General features: G+C 48.1%; 1 protein-coding gene across 1 annotated transcript in view; it reads right to left on the bottom strand.

The window, feature by feature from the left end:
• The window catches only part of SH3PXD2B (SH3 and PX domains 2B), a 105,404-nt gene that overhangs the window by 49,408 nt on the left and 34,602 nt on the right, over window positions 1-21,394 (bottom strand). The window contains exons 2-4 of the mRNA XM_043595955.1: window positions 21,197-21,277; window positions 9,676-9,751; window positions 3,028-3,104 (exon numbers count right to left, since the gene is read on the bottom strand). Of these exons, the coding sequence (XP_043451890.1) occupies window positions 3,028-3,104; window positions 9,676-9,751; window positions 21,197-21,277 (234 nt within the window). The remainder of the gene's footprint in view (window positions 1-3,027; window positions 3,105-9,675; window positions 9,752-21,196; window positions 21,278-21,394) is intronic.

Raw genomic sequence — 21,394 nt, 5'->3', positions numbered from 1 at the left:
TCAATTCTCTTGAGTAGATATCAAAGAGTAGTTATACGGTAAATTTCACTTTTTGAAGAAACTGCCAAACTGTTTTCCAAAGTGGCTTTCCATCATGTATCCCCTCCAGAATGAGGGCTCCAATTTCTCCCTATCTTTACCAGCTCTTGGTTTTGTCTGTCTTGTTGATTATAGCTATTCCAAGGGCTGCGTAGGGTATCTCATTATGGTTTTATTTTGCATTGCCTAATGAATAAAGAAGCTGAACACCTTGTTATGTGTTTTATGTGTTTCCTAGGTGAAATTTCTATTCAAATCTTTTGCCTATTTTTAAACCAGGTCATCTTTATTGTTGAGTTGCAAGAGTTCTTCATATAGACTCAATACAAGTCCTTTGTCAGAGATATGATTTACAAATATTTTCTCCTAATCTGTGGTGTGTGTTTTCATTTTCTTCATGGGATCTTTTCGAAGTACAGAGTTCGGAAGTTTAATGAGTCCCATTTATCAATTTTTCTCTTTTGGTGTCACAGCTAGGAACTCTCTGCCTAAACTACGGTCATGAGGATTTTCTCCTATGTTTTCTTCTAGAAGTTTTATAGTTTTAGCTCTTACATTTAGGTCTGTGATCCATTTTGAGTTGTTTTTTGTGCATGGTGTGAGGTAGGGATCCAACATAATTTTTTTCTTTTATTTGGTGTACAGATGTCCTATTATCCCACACTGTTAAAAAGATTATCCTTTTCCTACTGAATTTCTTGGCACCATTTTGAAAATCATTTGACTATAAATTTCACAAAAGTTTATTTCTAGCCTCTTACTTCTATTCCACTGATCCACATGCCTATCCTTATGCCAGTACCACACTGTCTTCATTGCTATAGCTTTGTAGGAAGTTTTGAAAATGGATAGTAGAAGCCTCTAATTTTGTTCTTTTTCATAATTGTTTTGGCTATTTTGGGTTCCTTGCATTTCTCCACACAATTTAGGATCAGCTTGTAAATTTCTCTAAAAAAGCTTACTAGGATTTTGCCAGAGATTATATTCAATCTATAGGTCAACTGGGGGAGAATTGCCATTTTATTTTATTTTATTTTATTTTATTTTATTTTATTTTATTTTATTTGTAGTATCTTTTGTTTTGTTGGTCATTGGGAAGTTTGAGAGAGACAGCGTGAGAGGGGAAGGGGCAGAGAGAGAGAGAGGAAGAGAGAGAGAATCCCAAGCAGGCCCTGCACAGAGCCTGATGCAGGGCTCAAATTCACTAACTGTGAGATCATGACCTGAGCTAAAACCAAGAGTTGGACTCCCACCAACTGAGCCACCCAGGCGCCCTGGGATTTGTTTTTCTTTGTATTTCTAGTCCTGTCTTTCATCCATTTTTCCTATATGGTTGTTTGTCTTTTTCATATCAATTTCTCTACACACACACATACACGTGTATATATTATACACACACACACAAATATACAATATATTGTCCTCATTAAGACATTCATCCTAACACTCAAATTCTAATTTGCCCTCCTAGATTTTTAAAAAGTTTTTATTTAAATTCCAGTTAGTTATACAGTGACCCAACACTTCCATACAACACCCGGTGCTCATCGTAAGTACCCTCCTTGATCCTCATCACCAATTTTACCCATCCCCTCCCCTTCCCACCCCTCTGGTGACCACCAGTTTGTTCGCTATAATTCAGAGTCTGTTTCTTGATTTCTCCCCCTCTCTCTCTCTCTCTCTTTACCCCTTTGTTCATTTGTTTTGTTTCTTAAATTCCACATATGAGTGAAATCATATGGTATTTGTCTTTCTCTGACTGACTTATTTCACTTTGCAATATGCTCTCTAGCTCCTTCCATGTCGTTGCAAAGGCAAGATTTCATTCTTTTTTATGGCTGAGTAACAACTGCCATTTTAACACTATTGAATCTTCCAATCCATGAGTATGGAATGTCTCTCCATTAATTTTGAGCTGGTTTAATTTCTGTCAAGTGTTTTGTAGTTTCAATGTATAAACCTTGTAATTCTTTTATTAAATTTATTCCTAAGTATTTTATTTATTTTGATATTATTGAGAATGGAATTATTTCCTTAATTTCATTTTTGGATTGTTCATGCTTAATGCTTAGAAATACAATTGATTTTTCATATTGATCTTGTATCCTGTGATCTTACTAAACTTTTGTATTAGTTCTAGTAGGTTTTTTTTTGTGGATCCCTTAAGATTTTCTACAATAGAATCATGTCATTTGTGAAGGAAGGCAGTTTTACTTCCTCCTTTCCAACCCATATGCCTTTTATTATTTCTTTTTTTGTCTGCTTACATTGGCTAGATCCTCCAGCAAAATGTAGAACAGAAGTGGCAAGAAAAATGTACTTGCTTTGTTCCTGATCCTAGGGAGAGAGAGCATTTACTGCTCCATTGTGATAGTATTTCTTGCTCTTCCCACCCTCTCCAATCAGAGCTTCTAGTGATTTGAAGCTAGAGAAATAAATACTAAAGATAAGGGAAACTAAACAGAGGAAAAGCATGCTTTTTTTCCCCAACCACAGCCTCCAGTCAAACGAAATACAACCAAAAGGCAGGCACCTTGTGGTTTAGAACATTCAAGGGATTGGAAGCCAGCTGCACTGTCCAACAACAGGGGTTGGCTGAATAACTTCTGGGACATTCACACACACAGTAGAATACCATGCAACCAGTTACGGGAGGTTCAAGAGAATGTTTTTATAGCATGGGGAAATTCTTATATTACAATATTAAAGGAAAAAGAAAGAGCAAAAAAAATAACACATGTGGGATAGTGTCAAAACCATAAAGAAATGCATGCAGAGAGAAAAGATAGAAAGGAAACATAAGAACCTTAATAATTGTTGCCTCTGAGTTGAGGGATCATGGGTGGTTGTTTTTCTGTTTTTACATTTCTTCGAACTGCAGATGACTATTTTGTAGCCAGAAAGGGAAAAGAAGGAAAAAAAAAAACACCACACAACCCAATGAAAGACATGAGACACAGGGCAAGTGTTGGCATTTCTTAGACCGACCTTACAGTATTCATCAATTGGGATCAGGCGTTTGACAGCAACATCCCGGATGTGGCTTCTTCGGAAGAGAATTTTGCCTGCAGAAAATGAAAGCACACATGACACTGTATGCGAGCAATGACAAGCTGTCAGCAATCCTGGAGGGTGTGGATGTGGCTGCCTCTGTTAGGTGTGAGTGGGACCCAAATTCCTGGCTTCCATTAATATCCCCTGTTGGATGTCCACAGGGCCTGGATGACCCCACGCATGGTCCTCCAAAGCCTTGTTCACAGATCAAGTGCAAGGGCTTGAGTGACTGGGGTCGACTAGGCAAGTTTTGGTGAGATAAGGGAGGCTGGACCAATCGTGTGGAAGGAAGGGGCTCCTGCCAGATGAAGAAGGTAGGTCAGATCTGATGATCCAACTCCAGGGTTCTCAGATGGGGCAAGCAGTAGAGAGGACACTCTGATATGTCCAACCTAACAGCTCAGTCTCCTTTCTTCCTCTTTCCTCGTACACCTAGTCTAGCCTTACATTCCCCAAATACTCCACAGTCTTCATTATTTTCTATCTTTTTCTCTGTCTGGAAAACCTTCCCCATCTAACATCACCCACTCTCCCAGTGGGAAACTTTTTACCCACTTTAAATGGACTAAGAGTTCATGTCTCTTTCTGACTGCACACATCACATTGTTGATTTCCATCTTCTTCTTTCCTACTAGTCATGGAGCTCTGCACAAGAAGGGATGGACTGGGCCTTAGTCAATTGTATGCCCTCACCACATGGCACTCATGTTTGATGAATGTATAAGGGGGGATTTCACTTGCCAAGATGACAAATCCTTCAATTGACAAATCCTTCAAGATGACAAATTCCTTACAATCAGTTCTCTCTAACAGAAGAGTGCCAAGCCTTCCTATTTCACTGAAAACGAACTGAGAATCAATTGATGACTTGCTCGGTGATATCCAGAGCTTCTAGTGTGACATGTGGGCAGGTCACAGGCAAAGACAAGTATATAAATGATGCCGCTGAGGATGTCTGGAAATATCCAAGATGCTAAAATGTTATGGGTGAGGTTTGTTTAAAGCAAATTGGTGAGGGGCTCCTGGGTGGCTCAGTCGGTTAAGGGTCTGAATCTTGATTTCGGCTTAGGTCATGATCTCATGGTTTGTGGGAGGGAGCCCAATTCAGGCTCTGCCCTGACAGCACAGAGCCTGCTTGGGATTCTCTCGCTCTGCCCCTCCCCGCTCATGTGTACATGCGCATGCTCTCTCTCTCCCAAAAGACATAAATGTTAAAAAAAATTAAGCAAATTGGTGAGTTCCCGTGAGTCTCACAGGGGAGAGTCATGGCAGATGGTGGTCAGGTACATGCACTGACCATTAAGACAGCTCGGCCTTACCCTTTTGGACCTGTCACACAGGGAGGGGGTGAGCAAAATCAGAAATAAGACACCAAGGGGGGGCCAAAAAGGTGGGGGATGGAGACAAGCTCCTCTGCCAAGCTTATCAGAGTGTCAAGAGGTCTCCAGGGGGAAGTCAAAGAGGAAGACACAGGGGGACCACAGCGTTTCAGACAGCAGAGTACGGACAGCTATGGAGAGCTTCACTTACTTCTGGTCTGAGGAGGCAGGTCAAGGAAAGGAATTTGGGCCACGAGCCTGGCAGGGTGAGGAGAGATCAATCAGCATGCCAACATTGCTCTGGTGAGACCACACAGAATGAGCTTGGGTGAGCAGGAACCGAATAGGAGGAAAGATCCAAAGGAATTTTCGTAATAGGACAGAACTGGAAATGATGATGGGAGACAGTGTACTGCCTTTGAGATGTTCCATGCAAGCTGGTAAGGGAGATTTGCACCCAAAGAGACCGTGTGGCTAATCTAACATTTAAAATTATCTGACCACTTGCTCTTGGGCAAAAGGGCACAATTAGTATATTAGGTAGATATGGTCAGCCTCATAGTGAGGTGGTTTTTTTTGTTTTGTTTTGTTTTGTTTTGCTTAATTTCTACCAATTAGAAAGAAAATAACAACCCACAGTGAGATAAAATACATCTTCCTCATATTCCTTAATAACAAGGAATCTCCTTTGTTTATTATGGTGATTGTTTTAATTCTGCTCATGAGTCAAACTTCGGACATACCATGTCTATTAGGAAAGAAAAAATCGAGAAGAAAATGCATCACAGGATTTAAAGTGCTTGTCTCCAAGGGGTAGAAGACAGAGCCTTTTTGTTTTCTTCCTTGACTTTCCCCAAATTGCCTACCATAAACATGCATTGCTTCCGGAATCAGAAAATTTTGTCCTTTACGATAAAAAAGTAAATTACACAGCCACGCGGGGAGGGTTTACAACCTGGCATCCCTGCTCTTATTCAGTTGATAGATAACAGTCTCCACGTGAGCCCTCTGCGGGCCAGCGCAGGGGGCTGCCCTCTTGGCACTGAGTCAGTGTTTCCCAACAGGGAGGGACCCTGCTGACATTTCGGGTGGGGCAGTCTTTCCTTGTGTGGGAGGGTTCCCCACCCTGCAGGATGTTTAGCATCCGTGGCCCAAATCCAGAGAAAGTGCACAGCCTTCCCAACCCCTTTCCACCCCCAGTCACTGTGATAATCACATTACCACCCTCATGGGTGGGACCATTTGCAGTCTAGAACCCCTAGGAGAATCCTGAGCCTTGAGGAAAAACAAGGAATGCATGCCTGTGAAGAGAAATCTCCTACAGCAAAAACATTTGGTCCCATTTTGATATAACGTCCCTTTCCGTAAATCAGAGGAAGGGTGGAGAGTGGGGTTGTTCAGGCCTCTTACTGGGGAGATCGTGACCTGACTCAAACAATTCACAACGGGCATGCTGCTAGCACCAGCCCATGGGAACAGCACAGGCTGGTCCTGGAGGCACCACCACCAAAGAGAATTCACCTGAGGCCCAGCCTGCAGGGGCGGAGAGAGGATGGAGAACTCAGGCACCTTCAATGTCTCCTGGATGGGTGACACAACAACAAAAGCACCATTCCTCTCCCTGCGTGGCCTCCGTGGGATAGGAGTCTCTGGGTAGATGTCTGGGGACAGGAAGCCCTGTGGCAGCAGTGGCACCTGCCAGGGAGGCCACAGACTCTGCAGTCAGAGGGGCCCTGGGCCAATTCCAAGGTGGTCTCATACTGACTATGCTGCCTTGGGAAATTCATTTCTCTCTCAGATCCTCAGTCTCCTTATCTGTAAAATGGGAGAGCAGCCCCTATTTCTTAGTAGTACCCTCCATGACACACGCAGCACAGGGCCTGGCCCTTCCTAGGTGCTCACAAAAAGAGTAAATCACTTAAAAAAACATGGGTTAGACGATACGGCCTTATATTCTGCAATTAAGAGCACACATTCTTTCCTCAACCTGCAGCTTAGTTTGTGAAGACCTGTCTCCAATGGGCTAACTCATCGTCTATCCGCAGCAGAACTGGAACCTGGCTCAGGCCCTGGGCTGCGGGGCAGAAGCACGTGGCCAGTACCTCCTTGACCGGTGGCTCTGAGTGAAATGCCAGTTGGGCAACGGCCCCTCGTCTGCACCTGATGCCTTTCGGTGTGAGCTGTAGGGAAGGAGGGTGAGCCCGAGCCTTCCCCGGCAGGCCAGCTTTCCTGGAGTGGAAAGGGTGCTCAGCGGAGAGCACAGCCTTTGGTGGGAATGGGCAGGCTTTTGTTTTCCACAGCGGTGGAAGGCCAAACTGTAAGTCTTATTTTTCAAGCTGCATCCTCTGCCAAGTTGGCTTCCCCAGCTCTTGCTGGGATGGAAAATTGTACAGGGCTCCTTTCCCCTCCCCCTGCCTTTGTGCTAACATGAGACTTGCTTTTGTTCTGCTGACGCGGCAGTCCTGGCAGAAAACTGACCCCGAGGAGAGGGGATGTGTCTCCCGCGTATCCCTGCCGTTGGCCTCAGCTTCAAGGAAAAGCCAAGGGGTGGGCTGGGAAGGAATGCTCTAGGGGTCCTGGGGCCCGACCAGACCACTCCAAGCTGCAAGTCGGTACCCTGAGCAGGGCAAATGGGGCTGAGTCTCTGAGAAGAGCATTTTCATAAATTCGTGGGTGGAAGATTACGTAACCACAAAAGCTTTCAGGGGCTTGGGAGAGGGTCGGTTCAAGTTCTTCCCTGTCCTGGGAAGTTTTTTCAGAGCTGGTTTTGCCTTTCATCCAGTGAAGAGTTACAACTTACTGCTTTCCTTCCTTTCCTTGAAGAAAGGCCTACATTTAGAGTCCAGTTCAACTTGAATATTCAGACTGATCATTTATGTATGATTCTCAAATATGAAAACCAAGACATTCCAAAGGAATATCCCAGGATCCTGGTTCTAACTTTGACAGAGAACCCACTATATCCAAGGGCAAGAAGCTTGTAAAAGGGGAGTCATGGTCCCATTTTATAGATGTAGAAACAGGCTCAGGGGCAGGGGGATGTCATCTGCTGGAAGTCACACAACTGGGTCTGTTGGACTTTAAAGCACACGCTGTGGGGCACTGCTATTTGGCAGCTGCAGTCGGTACACTGGGTTTTCTCCAATAGGAAACAAAAATTCCAGGGTGATTGCACACTTTCTCCGTGGAAGAACTAAAAACATTAGCTTTTTTAGGCAAATGATTCTCCCAGTGGATGGGGGCCTGGCAAATACATCTACCCTGTCTCTAAACCCACTCGATGATGCTAACATCTGGAAGAACCCACTCGATGTGTTGCCGACTGCAGAACTCTGGGGCGGGGGAGGGGTGAGTGAGCTCCTGTGTGACCTAGGGAGTCCCCCTCCTCTCTGGGTCTGCTTCCTGTCTGCAAAATGAAAAAGATGGAAAGGGCCCTCCCAGCGCTAAATATTTGTGATTTGGGGCAATTGTCAATTTGCTGATTGTCTGTACATAATAATAGTAAGTGCTTGGTTGCTGCTAGTTCTGTGCTAGTCCCTTAGCTAATCCTCATAACAACTTTATCATTTAAGCATCATTATCATCTCCAATTTGCAAATGGAAATAATGTGCGTGCTTAAATAATTTACTGAAGGTAACCGAGTGGATCCGCAGGGCACTGGGATTTGAACTTGGGCCCTCTGACTTCAGGCATGAATTTTGGGGCCAGCCATACCAGTGTTTAACCCCAGCTCTGCTACTTGTGCAAATGATTATAATTCCTCTGAGCCTCAATTTCCTCATCTGTGACATGGGCACAGGGTTGTTCTGAAGACTAAATGTAATGAATGTAAAGCACTTAGCCCAGTGACTGGCCTGCAGTAGACATCCAATGTTACTACTTGAAGCACTAACTCTGGTTCGGGCAGCCCCATTTTTTGAGCTGAAGCCTTCATGCTGTTCCTTCGGTAAGGGAATTTTTGCGGGGGAAAGGAACACTTAATGTCTTGAGAGCAGGGACCAGCCATGATTGTATTAACTCCTCCACAGTGCCCAGAGTGGTGCTGGGCACTCAGAAGGTGCTTGGTAGCTATGGTAGATAGGCAGGCAGAATTTCTCAAACGGACCCCAAAGATGTCCCATCCTAGTCCCCAGAGCCTGTGAATATGATGAGATCTCATTCCTGGGCTCATGTTACAATATATGCCATAATTCACTTTAAGTGAGGGAAATTATGCTGGATTAGCTAGGGAGGTATACTGTAACTGTATGTACTCTTAAAAAAATTTTTTTTTTTAGGGGCGCCTGGGTGGCGCAGTCGGTTAAGCGTCCGACTTCAGCCAGGTCACGATCTCGCGGTCCGGGAGTTCGAGCCCCGCGTCAGGCTCTGGGCTGATGGCTCAGAGCCTGGAGCCTGTTTCCGTATCTGTGTCTCCCTCTCTCTCTGCCCCTCCCCCGTTCATGCTCTGTCTCTCTCTGTCTCAAAAATAAATAAATGTTGAAAAAAAAATTAAAAAAAAAAAATTTTTTTTTTAATGTTTATTCATTTTTGAGACACAGAGAGAGAGACAGAGCGTGAGTGGGGGAGGGGCAGAGAGCGAGGCAGACACCGAATCTGAAGCGGGCTCCAGGCTCTGAGCTGTCAGCACAGAGCCTGATGTGGGGCTCGAACTCACGGATGGCAAGATCATGACCTGAGCTGAAGTTGGACGCCCAACTGACTGAGCCACCCAGGCACACTGGAAACAGTACTTTAGCTCTATAGGTACAAGGAAGTAAATTCTGCTAACAACCTGAATGAGGCTGGAAATGGATTCTTCCCCTATCCTCCAGCTAAGAGCCAGCTTGGCCAAGATGATGACTTCAGCCTTATGAGACCCTAAACAGAAAACCCAGCAGAACTGCCTGGCCTTCTGACCAACTGAGCTGTGAGATAATAAATGAGTGTGGCTTTTAAGCTGTTAAACTGGCATTAATTCATTATACAGCGATAGCAAATTAATATTGCAGCCATAATAAAGATGCCACTCACTACAAAAACTTTATGAGCTCTAATTATTCCCATTTTAGAGACAGAAAAAACTGAGGATCCTGGAGGTGAAGTATCTTGCCTAAGTAGATGGTGTGGCATCTAACCCCAAAGCCCATATTCTTAGGCACTAATTTCCACAAATGACTGGGACTCTGGTCATTAGTATTATGCCCCAAGGAAACTGAGCTGAGAGATCTGGGGGCGGTCCTGGAACCCCCAGAAGCCCCTTCTGACAGCATGTGTCTCACCTACCTGGCAGAAAGGGAATGATCCGCTGTTTGGGATCCTTCTGTCCTCCTTCCATGGGAAATTTGTCCAACATCTGCATCTAAACGGAGAAAAGAGCAAAAATGGAAGCCTTTAATATGATACATGCATCTCTGACATTTTAAGGGAATTATGTGAAATATGTGATTTGATACATAAAGGCTCACTTTGTTCAGCTTTTCAGAAACCCAGACATGTGCACATGGGAAAGACAATGTCAACTGGACTTAGGTTCTCCATGAAAACAGTTCTTTATGTCCACAACCGCCATATTAGTGAAGGCTCAGAGCTGGGAGAGACCATTCTCAGTTTTCTTGGGGTTCTCTAGCCACAGGACCTGAAATGTGAACAACACCCCCAGAGCCACCAGGCCAATCTGCTTCCTAAGAACTGCAGGTTTTGTTAACTAACAAACCAGTACGACTCAGTCTGGTTAGGTCTATGCCTGTGAATCATTACACTCCCATGCCCCACTAAGACTCCCCAGCTTGGCTCAACAGATACATCTGTGCCTGAATCTGTGCTAGGCGCATGGGGTACAGAGATGGAAAGATGCACAGTCTAGAGAGAGACTGCAAAGGAAACGGATCGTTACAGGGTGGTGTAGGCGGTGCCTGCAGGGAGAGGCGTAGGCTGCTGTGGGGGTGAGAAAGAACAAGGGCAGAGTACCCGAACTGAAAACCTTTACCAGTGGGACGACGCTTCGGATTTGATACACAAAATCACAAGGACCTGCAGCTGTGGTCTTGGGGAAGTGACATACCTTGGGCCTCAACTTTTAATTGGCCAAAATGATACCAACTTGCAGCCTTACTTTATGGATTAAGGCCGGGCCGTGGTAGTGACTAAGGCTGTCGTCAGATTTCTGGTTCTTCTCACGGAAGATGCGCACGTGATAGATTTGTACTTCCCACCCCGCACTTGAGCTGGGACATGGCCAGTTAAACGTGAGGGAGAAAAGACACGCGTCACTTTGGGGTGGACGAGTTACGAGCGGTGCGTGATTCACTACCCCCCACTTCCTTCTGCCATGTGACCGGCCACACTCCAGACCCTGGCTTCTCTGCCACTGAGGGTCTGGAGCCCCCAACGACCTCTGATGGGCAAGCAGCCCAAGGGAGAGCTGACCCTTGTTGTATAGAGAGGCCATGACATCCTACTGGTATCTGGGCCCAGGATTCAAGCAGAGGGAAAGGGAGTCTGGGGTGTCCCAGAGCGATGGCTGGAATGTGAGAAGCCTGCTCATCATTTCCCCTCCAGGAGAGAGTCACCCTGGCTTTCAAGATGTCCCTCCAATAGAAGGAGAGAGGCTCTGACTAGCCCTGGAGAAATAAGCAGGGCTCTTGTGCAGGGGGAGGGAGAAGAGGCCGGAAGAGCAAGAGAAGCAGGTTGTCCGTGCCAGGCATAGACTCGATTCTTTAGACACAGGCTCTCACTAAATCTTCAGAATGCTCCTTCAAGGTGGACAAGATTAGCCAGGAAACTGAAGCCCAGAGAGTGGAGAAACCTGCCAGAGGCCTGCAGCCAGCAAGTGGACGGGCCAGAGATGGAAGTCCATGGCTTCTCCACCGTCGCACACCCCGCCTCTACGAAGCAGTGAAGATAACAACTAACACGGACTGCTCCTCAGGCTCGAGAAACGGGCTGGGGTTTCACGCCTCCTCCGCGCTGTCTTATGGGATGCCCCAGGGAGGTGGGTCCCCCTCAGCTTGGCCAGCACCCTGAAGGGCTGCCCGGAGGCCATGGTTTTATATGTGGTTCCCACCCCCCCCCGGCCCGGCCCTACTCTGTGCTGTGTGGTGATGGGGAAATGCTTGGTTCACGTAGTTCAGCAACTGGCGAGGCCACGGCGGGCCTTCTGGAAAAGGCAGGCTTCTTGCTTCAAACCCAGGAGTTTTTCGAAGCCAGCACAAAGTAGGCTCTCAATAAAAACCGACGAAAGCAACCAATGTTCACTGAGTGAACACTGTGGAGGACAGCTTTACATGTTTGCCAAGTACCCTACTTAATACTATTCACGTCACTAATATTAAGTAACAATCAGTAACCGCTACTAACATTTGCTTGGCAGTTTACAGTTAACAAGACTTCTCCTATGCATGATTTTATCTGCCCTTTACAATAACTCTGTGACATAAACGTATGCTCCCCATGTCACAGAGGGGGGAAACTGGGGAGCAGAGAGCGACGGCTGCCTTAGGTCGCCCAGCTAAGTGGCGGTCCGGCCAGTTCAAGTATCTTAATGTAAATCCCATTCTCTTTCCCTAAGATCACCCTCAGAGGTGGCTTTGGAATGTCATGCCAACGTGAAAACTCAGCCCGAGATGTAGTTAAGTGTAACATTCTGGGCACAGGTGAACGTGTTTTCTTTTGAAAAGCGGGGTGACCCATCAGTCCCAGCTGCAGTCTTCTAGCGATTATAGCTGTTGCCCGACACCATCTTTTTTTGTCCTTCTCAATTATATTTGTTAAGACACTGCTGAAACACCACTACAGGGAACTTAGGGGGGAAAAAAAGGGTCTGCACCAGTAATCCATCCACCCTCTCATGCCCGTTCTCCATTCTTCAGGCTTCCTTCTGAGCCCGTCCGAATGTGCATGCCAGCTGAAGAGGCCTCCCCCCAGTGTTTCTTATGGTCAACAGTCTGCTTAGGAAGCTATTCTCTCATTCTCTGTCCTGACTTGCTTTTTTTTTTTTTTTTTTACCCAGACAAGCATGGCCCAAAGAGCTGAAGTGTCTCCCCAAGTGTTCTTTATTAATTTGAGGCAGCAGACCTGGGTTTAATGCTGCAAAGAGTAACCACAGATTATTATTACCCCTGGGGACCAGACAGCCCTGGGGTTAAATCCTGATGTTTCCTCATGCCAGCTGTGTGTCAGCGGCCAGACTCCTCACCCAGGGAGCCTGATTCATCATCTGGGGAACAAGGACCACAGCCTGCCTGTCAGGGTCCTTGTGTACATGAATGCTGAATGTGAGCCCTTTAAGGACATACAGGTGCTCGCAAACAGATCCTCCCTCCTTGCACTCTGTTCATAAGGAATACATTATTCTGAAAGTTCTTTGGGAATAATTAGTAGTTTGTGAGGCTGTGACTTTCTTTTTCTTTAATTTTTTTAAAGTTTTATTTACTTATTTAGAGAGAGACAGCATGAACAGGGAAGAGGCAGGGAGAGGGAGAGAGAGAACCCCAAGCAGTCTCCGTGCCACCAGCGTGGAGTCCAATGTGGGGCTCAAACTCATGAGTCGTGAGATCACGACCTGAGTCGAAATCAAGAGTTCGACGCCCAACTGACTGAGCCACCCCCAGAACCCTGAGGCTGTGTGTTTTTAAAAACTGTGTTATATACACTTAACATAAACCATTTCGACCATTTTAAACATAAAATTAAGCGGCATTAAGCACATTCATACTGCTGTGCAACCATTACCATGATCCATTTCCAGAATTTCTCCATCCTCTCAAACTAAAACTCTATCCCCCATTTAACACCAGCTCCCTATTCTCCTCCCTTAGCCCCTGGCAACCACCATTCCACTTTCTATCCGTATGAATCTACCTATTCTAGGTACTGCATATAATGAAACCACACAGTATTTTGTGTCTGGCTTATTTTACTCAACATAATGTCCTCAAGGTTCATCCGTGTTGTAGCAGGTGTCAGAATTTCTTCCCTTTTTTTTTTAAATGTTTATTTATATCTTAGAGAAAGAGAGAGAGAGAGAGAGAGAGAGAGAGAGGCAGAGGGACAGAGAGAGAGGGAAACAGAATCTGAAGCAGGCTCCAGGCTCCAAGCTGTCAGCCCAGAGCCCAATGCAGGGCTCGAACTCATGAGCCGTGAGATCAGGACCTAAACCAGTCGGATGCTTAACTGACCCAGCCACCCAGGTGTCCCTTCCTTTTTTTTTTTTTTAATGTTTATTTTTGAGAGACAGAGCACATGCGTGTGCGAGTGCACGAGCAGGGGAGGGGCAGAGATAGAGGGGGACAGAGGATCTGAAGCAGGCTCTGGGCTGACAGCAGAGAGCCCAACGTGAGGCTTAAACTCACGAACTGTGAGATCATGACCTGAGCCATAGTTGGACGCTTAACCGACTGAGCCATCCAGGCGCCCCAGAATTTCCCTCCTTTTTAAAGCTGAAGAACATTCCATCGCAAGGCTGTGTTTTAAACTTAGCAAAACTCCTCAGACTATCCAAGGCCCCCCCACAAGCCAGAGCTGGGTTGTGCAAGAGAACTTTCTGCAACCATGGAAATGTTCTCTATCGGCATAGACCTTTTACGGTCACCACTAAGCCCTAGGTTGAGCTCCAAGATTGAGCACTTGCAACAAGGCTCTGGAGACTAAAGAATTGAACTTTTAATTTAATTTAATTCTTATTAATTTAAATAGCCTCACATGACTACTGCCATCATAGTGAACAGTGCAGGGCTGGACTAGAACATCCATCCTCCTCGTTTAGCCGTACCCAGGTTTATTTCGCTTTCTTTATCACCCTGTCAATGGCAACTATAGTCTAAGACTGCTATTTGAAAGGACAGAAGATCGGAGGCTTGGGAGCTGTTTTGCTTCTGGTCTTAGTGTGTCCAGTGTGGCCAGTTTCACAGGCCACAAGCCGCTCCTATCCAGAGAACCGTCATCCTTGGCACCCACAGGCCACGTTCCAGACACTCTGTGGGGACCCCCCAGACCCAGGCTGTCTGCAGCAGCAGGACCAGAGACATGCCAGGCTAAGTCCCACTGTGGACCGCTCTCCTTGGAAACTAGAAAATCCATGCCCCTCCCCCCAGATAATAAAAGGCAGTGGTGAGAAGGACTGGAAACCAAGGAGGAAAGTGAGTCAGTCTGAGGGGTAGGGAGGGAGAGGGAGCCACGTCAAGTGGCTACACTGCAGGCCTCCGAGGGGGATGAGAGAACCCTCCATCAGCAGTTTTCAAGACATCAGCTTGTGGTAGAGAGAAAGGAGACGTGCTGTCCAAGGAAAACAGCATGGAAGCTGGCATGGAGGGCCACACGTGGTTTGTGTTAGTGGCAGACTGGACTTGGAGGGCTTTCCTCCCTCAGTATCACCAAGCTTCACAACCCGGAAGAGCCAGGGCGGCCCATGGGGACCGTCATGTGCAGCCGCTGGCTGGACAGAGGCCGCGTGGTCCTCAGAGCAGGACACAGCATACCTGGACCTGTGTGACACGGCTCGCTGTCCTTGAGGCTTCTGTCCCCTCGAGGAGCTGGCCTAAAGGTTAGCCTGCTCCGGCGTCCCGGTGGACATGCCACGTGGGGCCCGCCTCTCGTCCCACCGATCCATCTCTCTCTCCCGACTGCCCCTCAGTCCACTGCCTCAGTCTGACCTCCTCACTGGTCTGCCTGCCCGTTGGCCTGCCCCACCACCTCCCCACTGGTGTGTGCCAGCAACTGTGCAAAGAGGGAACAGATGAACGAATGAACGAACAAATGAGTAAAAGAAAGTGGCTCTCTGGTTTGGCCAGCCATTGCCTAAGAGAGGGGAAGTTATATGATAATGTTCCAGGTGGAGCAACAGGACCCGGGCTGGGATGCAGAGGCAACTGACCAATACAGTCTCGCTTCTTTCTAGTTTAGAAAGAAAGACTTGCTAACTGTGTGGAAAAGGGCAACGACGGTATTGTCTTCTTAGCGACACACGACTGAGGTGGCAAGAGCTCTTCAGACGGAAGGGAAGGAGTGTATGAAGCGCGTACAACACGTGGGAGGTGCGCTGCGATCTCAGAAGAGAACGTCTGTGCAAAGGAGTGTGTCCGAGCATTTGGATAAATATGCGTGGCGGGCTCCTCAGCCGGCTGTGGGCTAGGATCTCACTGGGAAGCCCCCCCCGGGTGGGCAAGGCCCGCCTGGGGAGTGAGAGCTCTTCGGTTCTGCCACCCCTGTACTTGCCCCCAGAAGAGACCAGAAAAACACTCCCTTCCCTTTGGCCCCTGGGGTGGAGCGTGGGGGCTCCTGGGCAGACAGTCCCCAAAGCTCGGAAGTGCACGGGGGGGGCAGCTAGACTCTCAGCAGGGGGACAGCCCAGTCCTGTCTCAATCACAGTGGGAAACAAATGACTTTGCTGCGTGACTTGGGACGGCCTCTCCCATCTCTGGATCTCAGTTCCCTTCTCTGGCGAGAAAGGCGCGGATCGACATGCTGCCTCCAGGTTGCCTCCAGCTCTGAGATGTGCGGCGTCCAGGGCGCAGCATCCCGCGAGAGCCCCTGTGCCTAGGAACAGCCCTCTCTGGGTCCTCAGAGATGGAGCGTTCTTGCACGTGGGACACATGTGAGCTCCCTGCTGGGCAGAGTGACCCAGCTGGCTCTGTGTCCCCCACCATTGTAATTCTGCAGGGCGCCCTAAAAGTCCTGCTTCCTCACGCCTTTACACCTTTGCACATGCAGTTTCCTCTTTGCGGAAAGCCCTCCCCCCGTCCTGCGGGCAGGTCAACTCTTTACTCCTTGTCAAGGCCCTGCTCAGATGTTTGTTCCTCCAGGAAGCAAGCTCTGCCTGGGCTCCCTGGCTGGGACAGAGGTCCCTCTCTGCACACCTGGGGTCTGGCTCAGCACGTGTTTAACCGTGCCTTCTGTGAGGGAAGCCCTGGCTCCAGGGATGACCATGACCCCAGCCCAGGGGATAGAATGAACCAGTGGGAAAACTCAGAGGGCAAAGGTCGCACGGTGCAGTGTAAAGCAGACCCCCTCATGCATCTGAGGCCCGTTTGTGAAGGGCTTGTGGTCTGCGCGGAGTAGCCCTGAGGATAGGCCCCGCCCACATCTAGAAGGAGTGCCAAATGGGTCTTTGAAGGCCAGCTACAGGCAGAACTCTGAGGCAAAGCTAACTCTGCAGAGACATGGGTGAAGGCAATTCTGGGCCTCAGGGAGGCCAGGGGGCTCCGTGGTTAGGAGCCCAGGTTTCAGACTCAGTGTGCCGCAGCCTGAATCTTAGCCATGCTGTTTCTGGGCACATGACTCTGCCTCTCTGAGCTTCAGTTTCCTCATCTGTGACATGGGCACAATACCGACTTCGGGCCTGCAAATCAGGACTAAACGAGGCGGCGTAGAAAATGGGCACCTGGCCCATTTCAGTACGTGATTGCTGATACTGTTACTGTGCCACTCAACCAAAATGCATTTTCTCTGGGCACTGCCCTCAACACTGTGGGCATCTTGCTCAGACGCCAGCTCCCTCTGTCACACTCTGATGGACTCTCCAACGTGGGCCTAGGCTAGGGCAGAAAGGGAGGTTCAGAGAGGCTGAGTGGCCTGCCCAAGGCCACACAGCTGGGAAGACAGAGGACTAGGACCTGACACCGGGTCTGCCCATTCCAAGCCCAGGGCTCTGTTACCTGCCCCCTCATGTCAACCAGACTTGTGGCCAGATGTCAGCTAGTAGTGGCAGGCATGACGATCAGGGTCCGGCTCCTCTAAGCGTGAGAGGGTTAGGAAATCACATTGGAAGGTGAATTGTCGTAAACAGGACCTTCTCGCTGGTGACTGTGAGTCTCTCTTCCCACAAAGGAACCTGAGTCATGCTCCTTCTTTCTATTCCAGGCAGCCTCTCTGGAGAGGATTTCCTCTGCCTGAATGTCTCGCCCCGACCAGAAGGAACATTTACTGGTTTTTGTCATCTACAGGCTATTTCTCCCTTTCTGGAAGCAGCTGTCTGATTTCTTCCGGGGACTATTTCTACTCCTCGATTAGTCTACACTCATTCTCCTCCAGTCCCCAGGCTGGCCCGGACTGACCCAGCCATCGACCCAAGATGAACCAATGAGACTTTTGCTTAAATTGTTGGGGGCATTCTTCTTTTTCCTGAAGCCACTGAGCTGACCTGTTGGATACAGCTTGGAGCTGCGGCCACCACTATATCACACACCACCCTGCTTGGGCATGAAGAAAGCTAAGAAGTGGAGAAAGGCAGGTGGACATTTTTGCTCCTGGATCCAGCCACACCTGCAGCCTAGTACCCTTAGACATCTCAGTTACATTTGGCCGATCAATGCTCTTTTTGAATAATCCATTTTGACTAGGTTTCTGTCATCTGCAACTAAAACAGTTCTGACTAAAATGAGATCTCACAGCCAGTAAGTGGCAGTATTTGGATCAAGGCCCAGGATCTTAACCACTCTATTAAACTGGCATCGTCGCCTCCTCTGATCTTCATGCCAGTTCCTAGCAGCAACCCACGCCCATCAATAATCCCAACAGCTGACATTTGCTCAGGGCTTGACAGCCCAGAGACTGCTCGCACACATCATCACTCTTTTTAAAAAAGCAATTGAGAGATACTTCATGTGCCATAAAATTCGCCCCTTTAAAGTGTACCATTCAGTGGTGTTTAGTACATTCACAAGGCCGCGCAACCAGGGCCATCATCTAATTCCAGAACATTTCCATCACCCCCCAAAAGATACCCCGTACCCAATAACAGCCTCTCTCCTTTTGCCCCTCCCTCCAGCTCCTGGCAACCACTAATCGGCTTTCTGTCTCTACGGATCTGCCTCTTCTGGACACACATCATTACTTTTAACTCCATATAAACTTTGTGAAGTAGCCACTAGAGACAGGGGCACTAGACGGCACAGTGGCAAAGAGTGCGGTATCTGGTGTCGCCCGCCCAGTTTCAAATCTAAGTTCGGACGTTCACTAGCTGTGTGACCTTGTGCAAATGACTTAACCTCTCTGAGCCTAGAATTCTTCATCTATGTAATTTAATAAACTTAATATGAGGATTAAGTGAGTCATTATATCTAGATGCTTAGCAGTCCGTGCTCCAGAAATGCCAGCTGTTTCTTTTGTCATTACCTTGTTACTGGTGAGGACAATCAGGCACAAAGGGGTTAAGAGGCGTGCCCAAGGCCTCATAGCACAGGTGGCTGGGCCCCAAGTCTCCTGACCGAGTCCTCTGCTTTTTCCATTACGCCACATTGGCCTAGCTGTTTCTCCACGAAAGCTTGGCCCTCTCCATACTCTTTTGTGCCAAGTTACTTTTGACAAAGCCAAGGCTACTCGCCAGACAGGAGGAAGGGGAGGGTGGGATCATGAAATCACCTCACTTTAGGGTGTCACGGCCCCACACGGGCCGGCCTCCTTGCTTGCTCCTCGGGAACAGCTGACTTTGGCTGGTGGGATCCCGCCCTGCCCTCTTCCAGCTTCCTCCTCTGGGTTTGGGGGGTGGCTGTTTCTAGGACAGCAGGACCCTCTGGAATTCTATGACTTTCCCACTCCAGCCACCCATCTGGGCCTCTTTAAGGCTGGCTGAAGCACTGCCTTTGGACTAACAGGGAGGGGAGTCTGAGGCAGCTATTTATGCTATACCAAACCCCCAATTATTGCCAATTATGCTGAGTGGGGAAGAAAACCTCACTTTTAAGTTCTGGTAGAAACAAGAAAGTTGAGTCAGAACAGGAGAGTGGAGGGAGTACAGGCTTTGGGCCAGGGACACTCGTGATCACGCTCTGGCTCAGGCATTCCCAAATGATGTCACCTCGGGCAAGTCCCTTCTGAACTGAGGGACAGCTAATGGCAGCTAATGTGCTTATTGAGCAAGGCGCAGCTCGATTAACTGTCACCATGAATGCATGAGGAAAGTTCTTTCATTCTTTAACATGCAGATGGGGAGACTGAGTCTCAGAAGCATACAGAGGTGACACCAAGCTGAGACCTGAAACACGAGGCTGAGACTTGAACCCAGTCTCTCTAACCCCAGAGGTCAAGGTCTAAAGCCGTGGGTATGCCGCCCTGCTGGCTGCAAAACAGCAGCCATGGACATTTCCATATGCCCTTCTCCTCACTCCCGTCTTCATCCAACCTCCTCTTCTAGATGATGCCGGAGCAAACACCCCAACCTCTCTGGCCAAGCTGACAGGCTTGGAGGTACACTTAGGACCCTTGGGACAATCAGATTCTCTCTCTCCTGGAGACTGGACTCAGCACCTAGAAACTCCAGAGGGTTGACAACAGGGAAAAGTGAGGGACTGAGGTGCTGTCTGGGGGATGTGGCCAATGGGCTAGGGGACGAAGCCGGTCCAGAGAAGCTAGCAGTTAATGGGATGACTTGATGGGAGACCCTGTGGCCACAATGACAGATGGCTGGGGAGCTGCTGGTCCTCTGAGGGTCAATCAGGTGCTGGTTCTGGGGCCCTGTGGGGCCAGCTTCATTTCCTGCTCTGGGGCTCCATGGGACACACCTGCCTCCTCCCATAAATCTACCCCACTCTTCTCTTCCTGCCTAAGCTGCCCAGTGGCCACTTTGCTCTGTGGATTCCCATAATCCCCGGGACAGCAATCCTGAGTGTCGCCGTTCTCTGTCCCCCCTTATCCTTCATCCTTCTTGGAGGTGTCAGGCAGGCAAGAGGCCTCTGAAAGCAAAATACAGGTGGTCGTCCCTACACAGACCCTCTGTGTGTGAAAAGTCAGTCTAGCAACTTCAATCTCTGAACTGAAGATCTGCTATAATAGATCTGCCTAAATCACCCCTGCACCTGGCAAAGAGGTGTGGATCTTGGTCCTTCTCAGACAGGACGATGCCTCCAGCTCATCACATTCAAAGGTGTTGGGCATCATCTTCCCTTCCTTTCCCCCACGGTTCAGCCCTTTCCTGGCCCCCATGCTGCTCCTGCCAAGTCTGTTTTAGCTAGAGTCTCAGCAACCTTACCATATAGTCTCTTTGTGCACTTCTAGGTCTGCTGTAGACTAGAAGAAAAATATAATTTACATATGGTACTGTTTAATTTTGTTTCATTTTGTTAACACAGAACACCACTAATGAGTTCACTGCATTTTAATAATTAGGTAACAGGAGTCTCCGTTGGCTGACATTACACAACGACTCTTGGCAGTTTGTTATGTAGGCGTTTGAGATTGTTTTAGTGATACTGGGGAAACCTGCGAGAAGCACATTATCATCTCCTCTTCCTTTAAAATAATGAAATACAGGTTCTGAAAATGCTTTATTCAACATTTTTAGGAATGGATCAGGTCCACACAGCCAAGATGTCGGTGGTTAATATCACCCAAGCTTCTAAAAGAACATGTGGGGTCAAGAGATAGGATGGCGTGCAGGACACTGTGTTTGCCGGGACTTCTGGGAAGTGACCTTTCACTCTTTCCTGCTGAGTATAATCCCAGAGCGTTTTGTAACCACGTGGGATCTGAGGATAAGGCCAACACCACTGAAAGTAGGAATGCAGGATGAGAGGAAGGAGCTGGGTGAGGTGGTACCATGAAAACCCTGGATCAATCTGTGCCTGAAGCCAGGAAGGTTTTTTTCTCCTGGGATATTCAAACGTACGCTCCACAGATTTGCATGTCATTCTTGTATAGGGACCATGTTAATTTCTGTATCATTCTGACTTCTGTAGCTGTGCTGCTCAAGGGAGCACAATGGACACTCTGTGTCCACTGTGGGGTGAGCATCTAGACCCTGAAGTCAAAATGGAAAGTTAGTCCAATTAAACTTTCCCGACCCTGCAGCCCATTGGAGACTCCAAATCCTTACCTGGAGGTCAAAGAACTTGCTGTAGCGCCGGTAAATGGCCTCTGTGGAGCCACTGGACCACGTGACCCGGATGATATAGACCTATAGAGAGGGACAGAGGAGACAGGCATTAACACCAAGGGATCTCTTCCAACATCCAGACAGCGAACAGACACGTGAAAAGATGCTCAGTGTCACTCCTCATCAGGGAAAATACAA

The sequence above is a fragment of the Prionailurus bengalensis genome, chromosome A1, assembly GCF_016509475.1.
Source record: "Prionailurus bengalensis isolate Pbe53 chromosome A1, Fcat_Pben_1.1_paternal_pri, whole genome shotgun sequence".
In the NCBI taxonomy this organism is placed as follows: Eukaryota; Metazoa; Chordata; class Mammalia; order Carnivora; family Felidae; genus Prionailurus; species Prionailurus bengalensis.
Note: the sequence above shows the minus strand (reverse complement) of the source record. Positions and strands in the feature narration are given on the sequence as shown.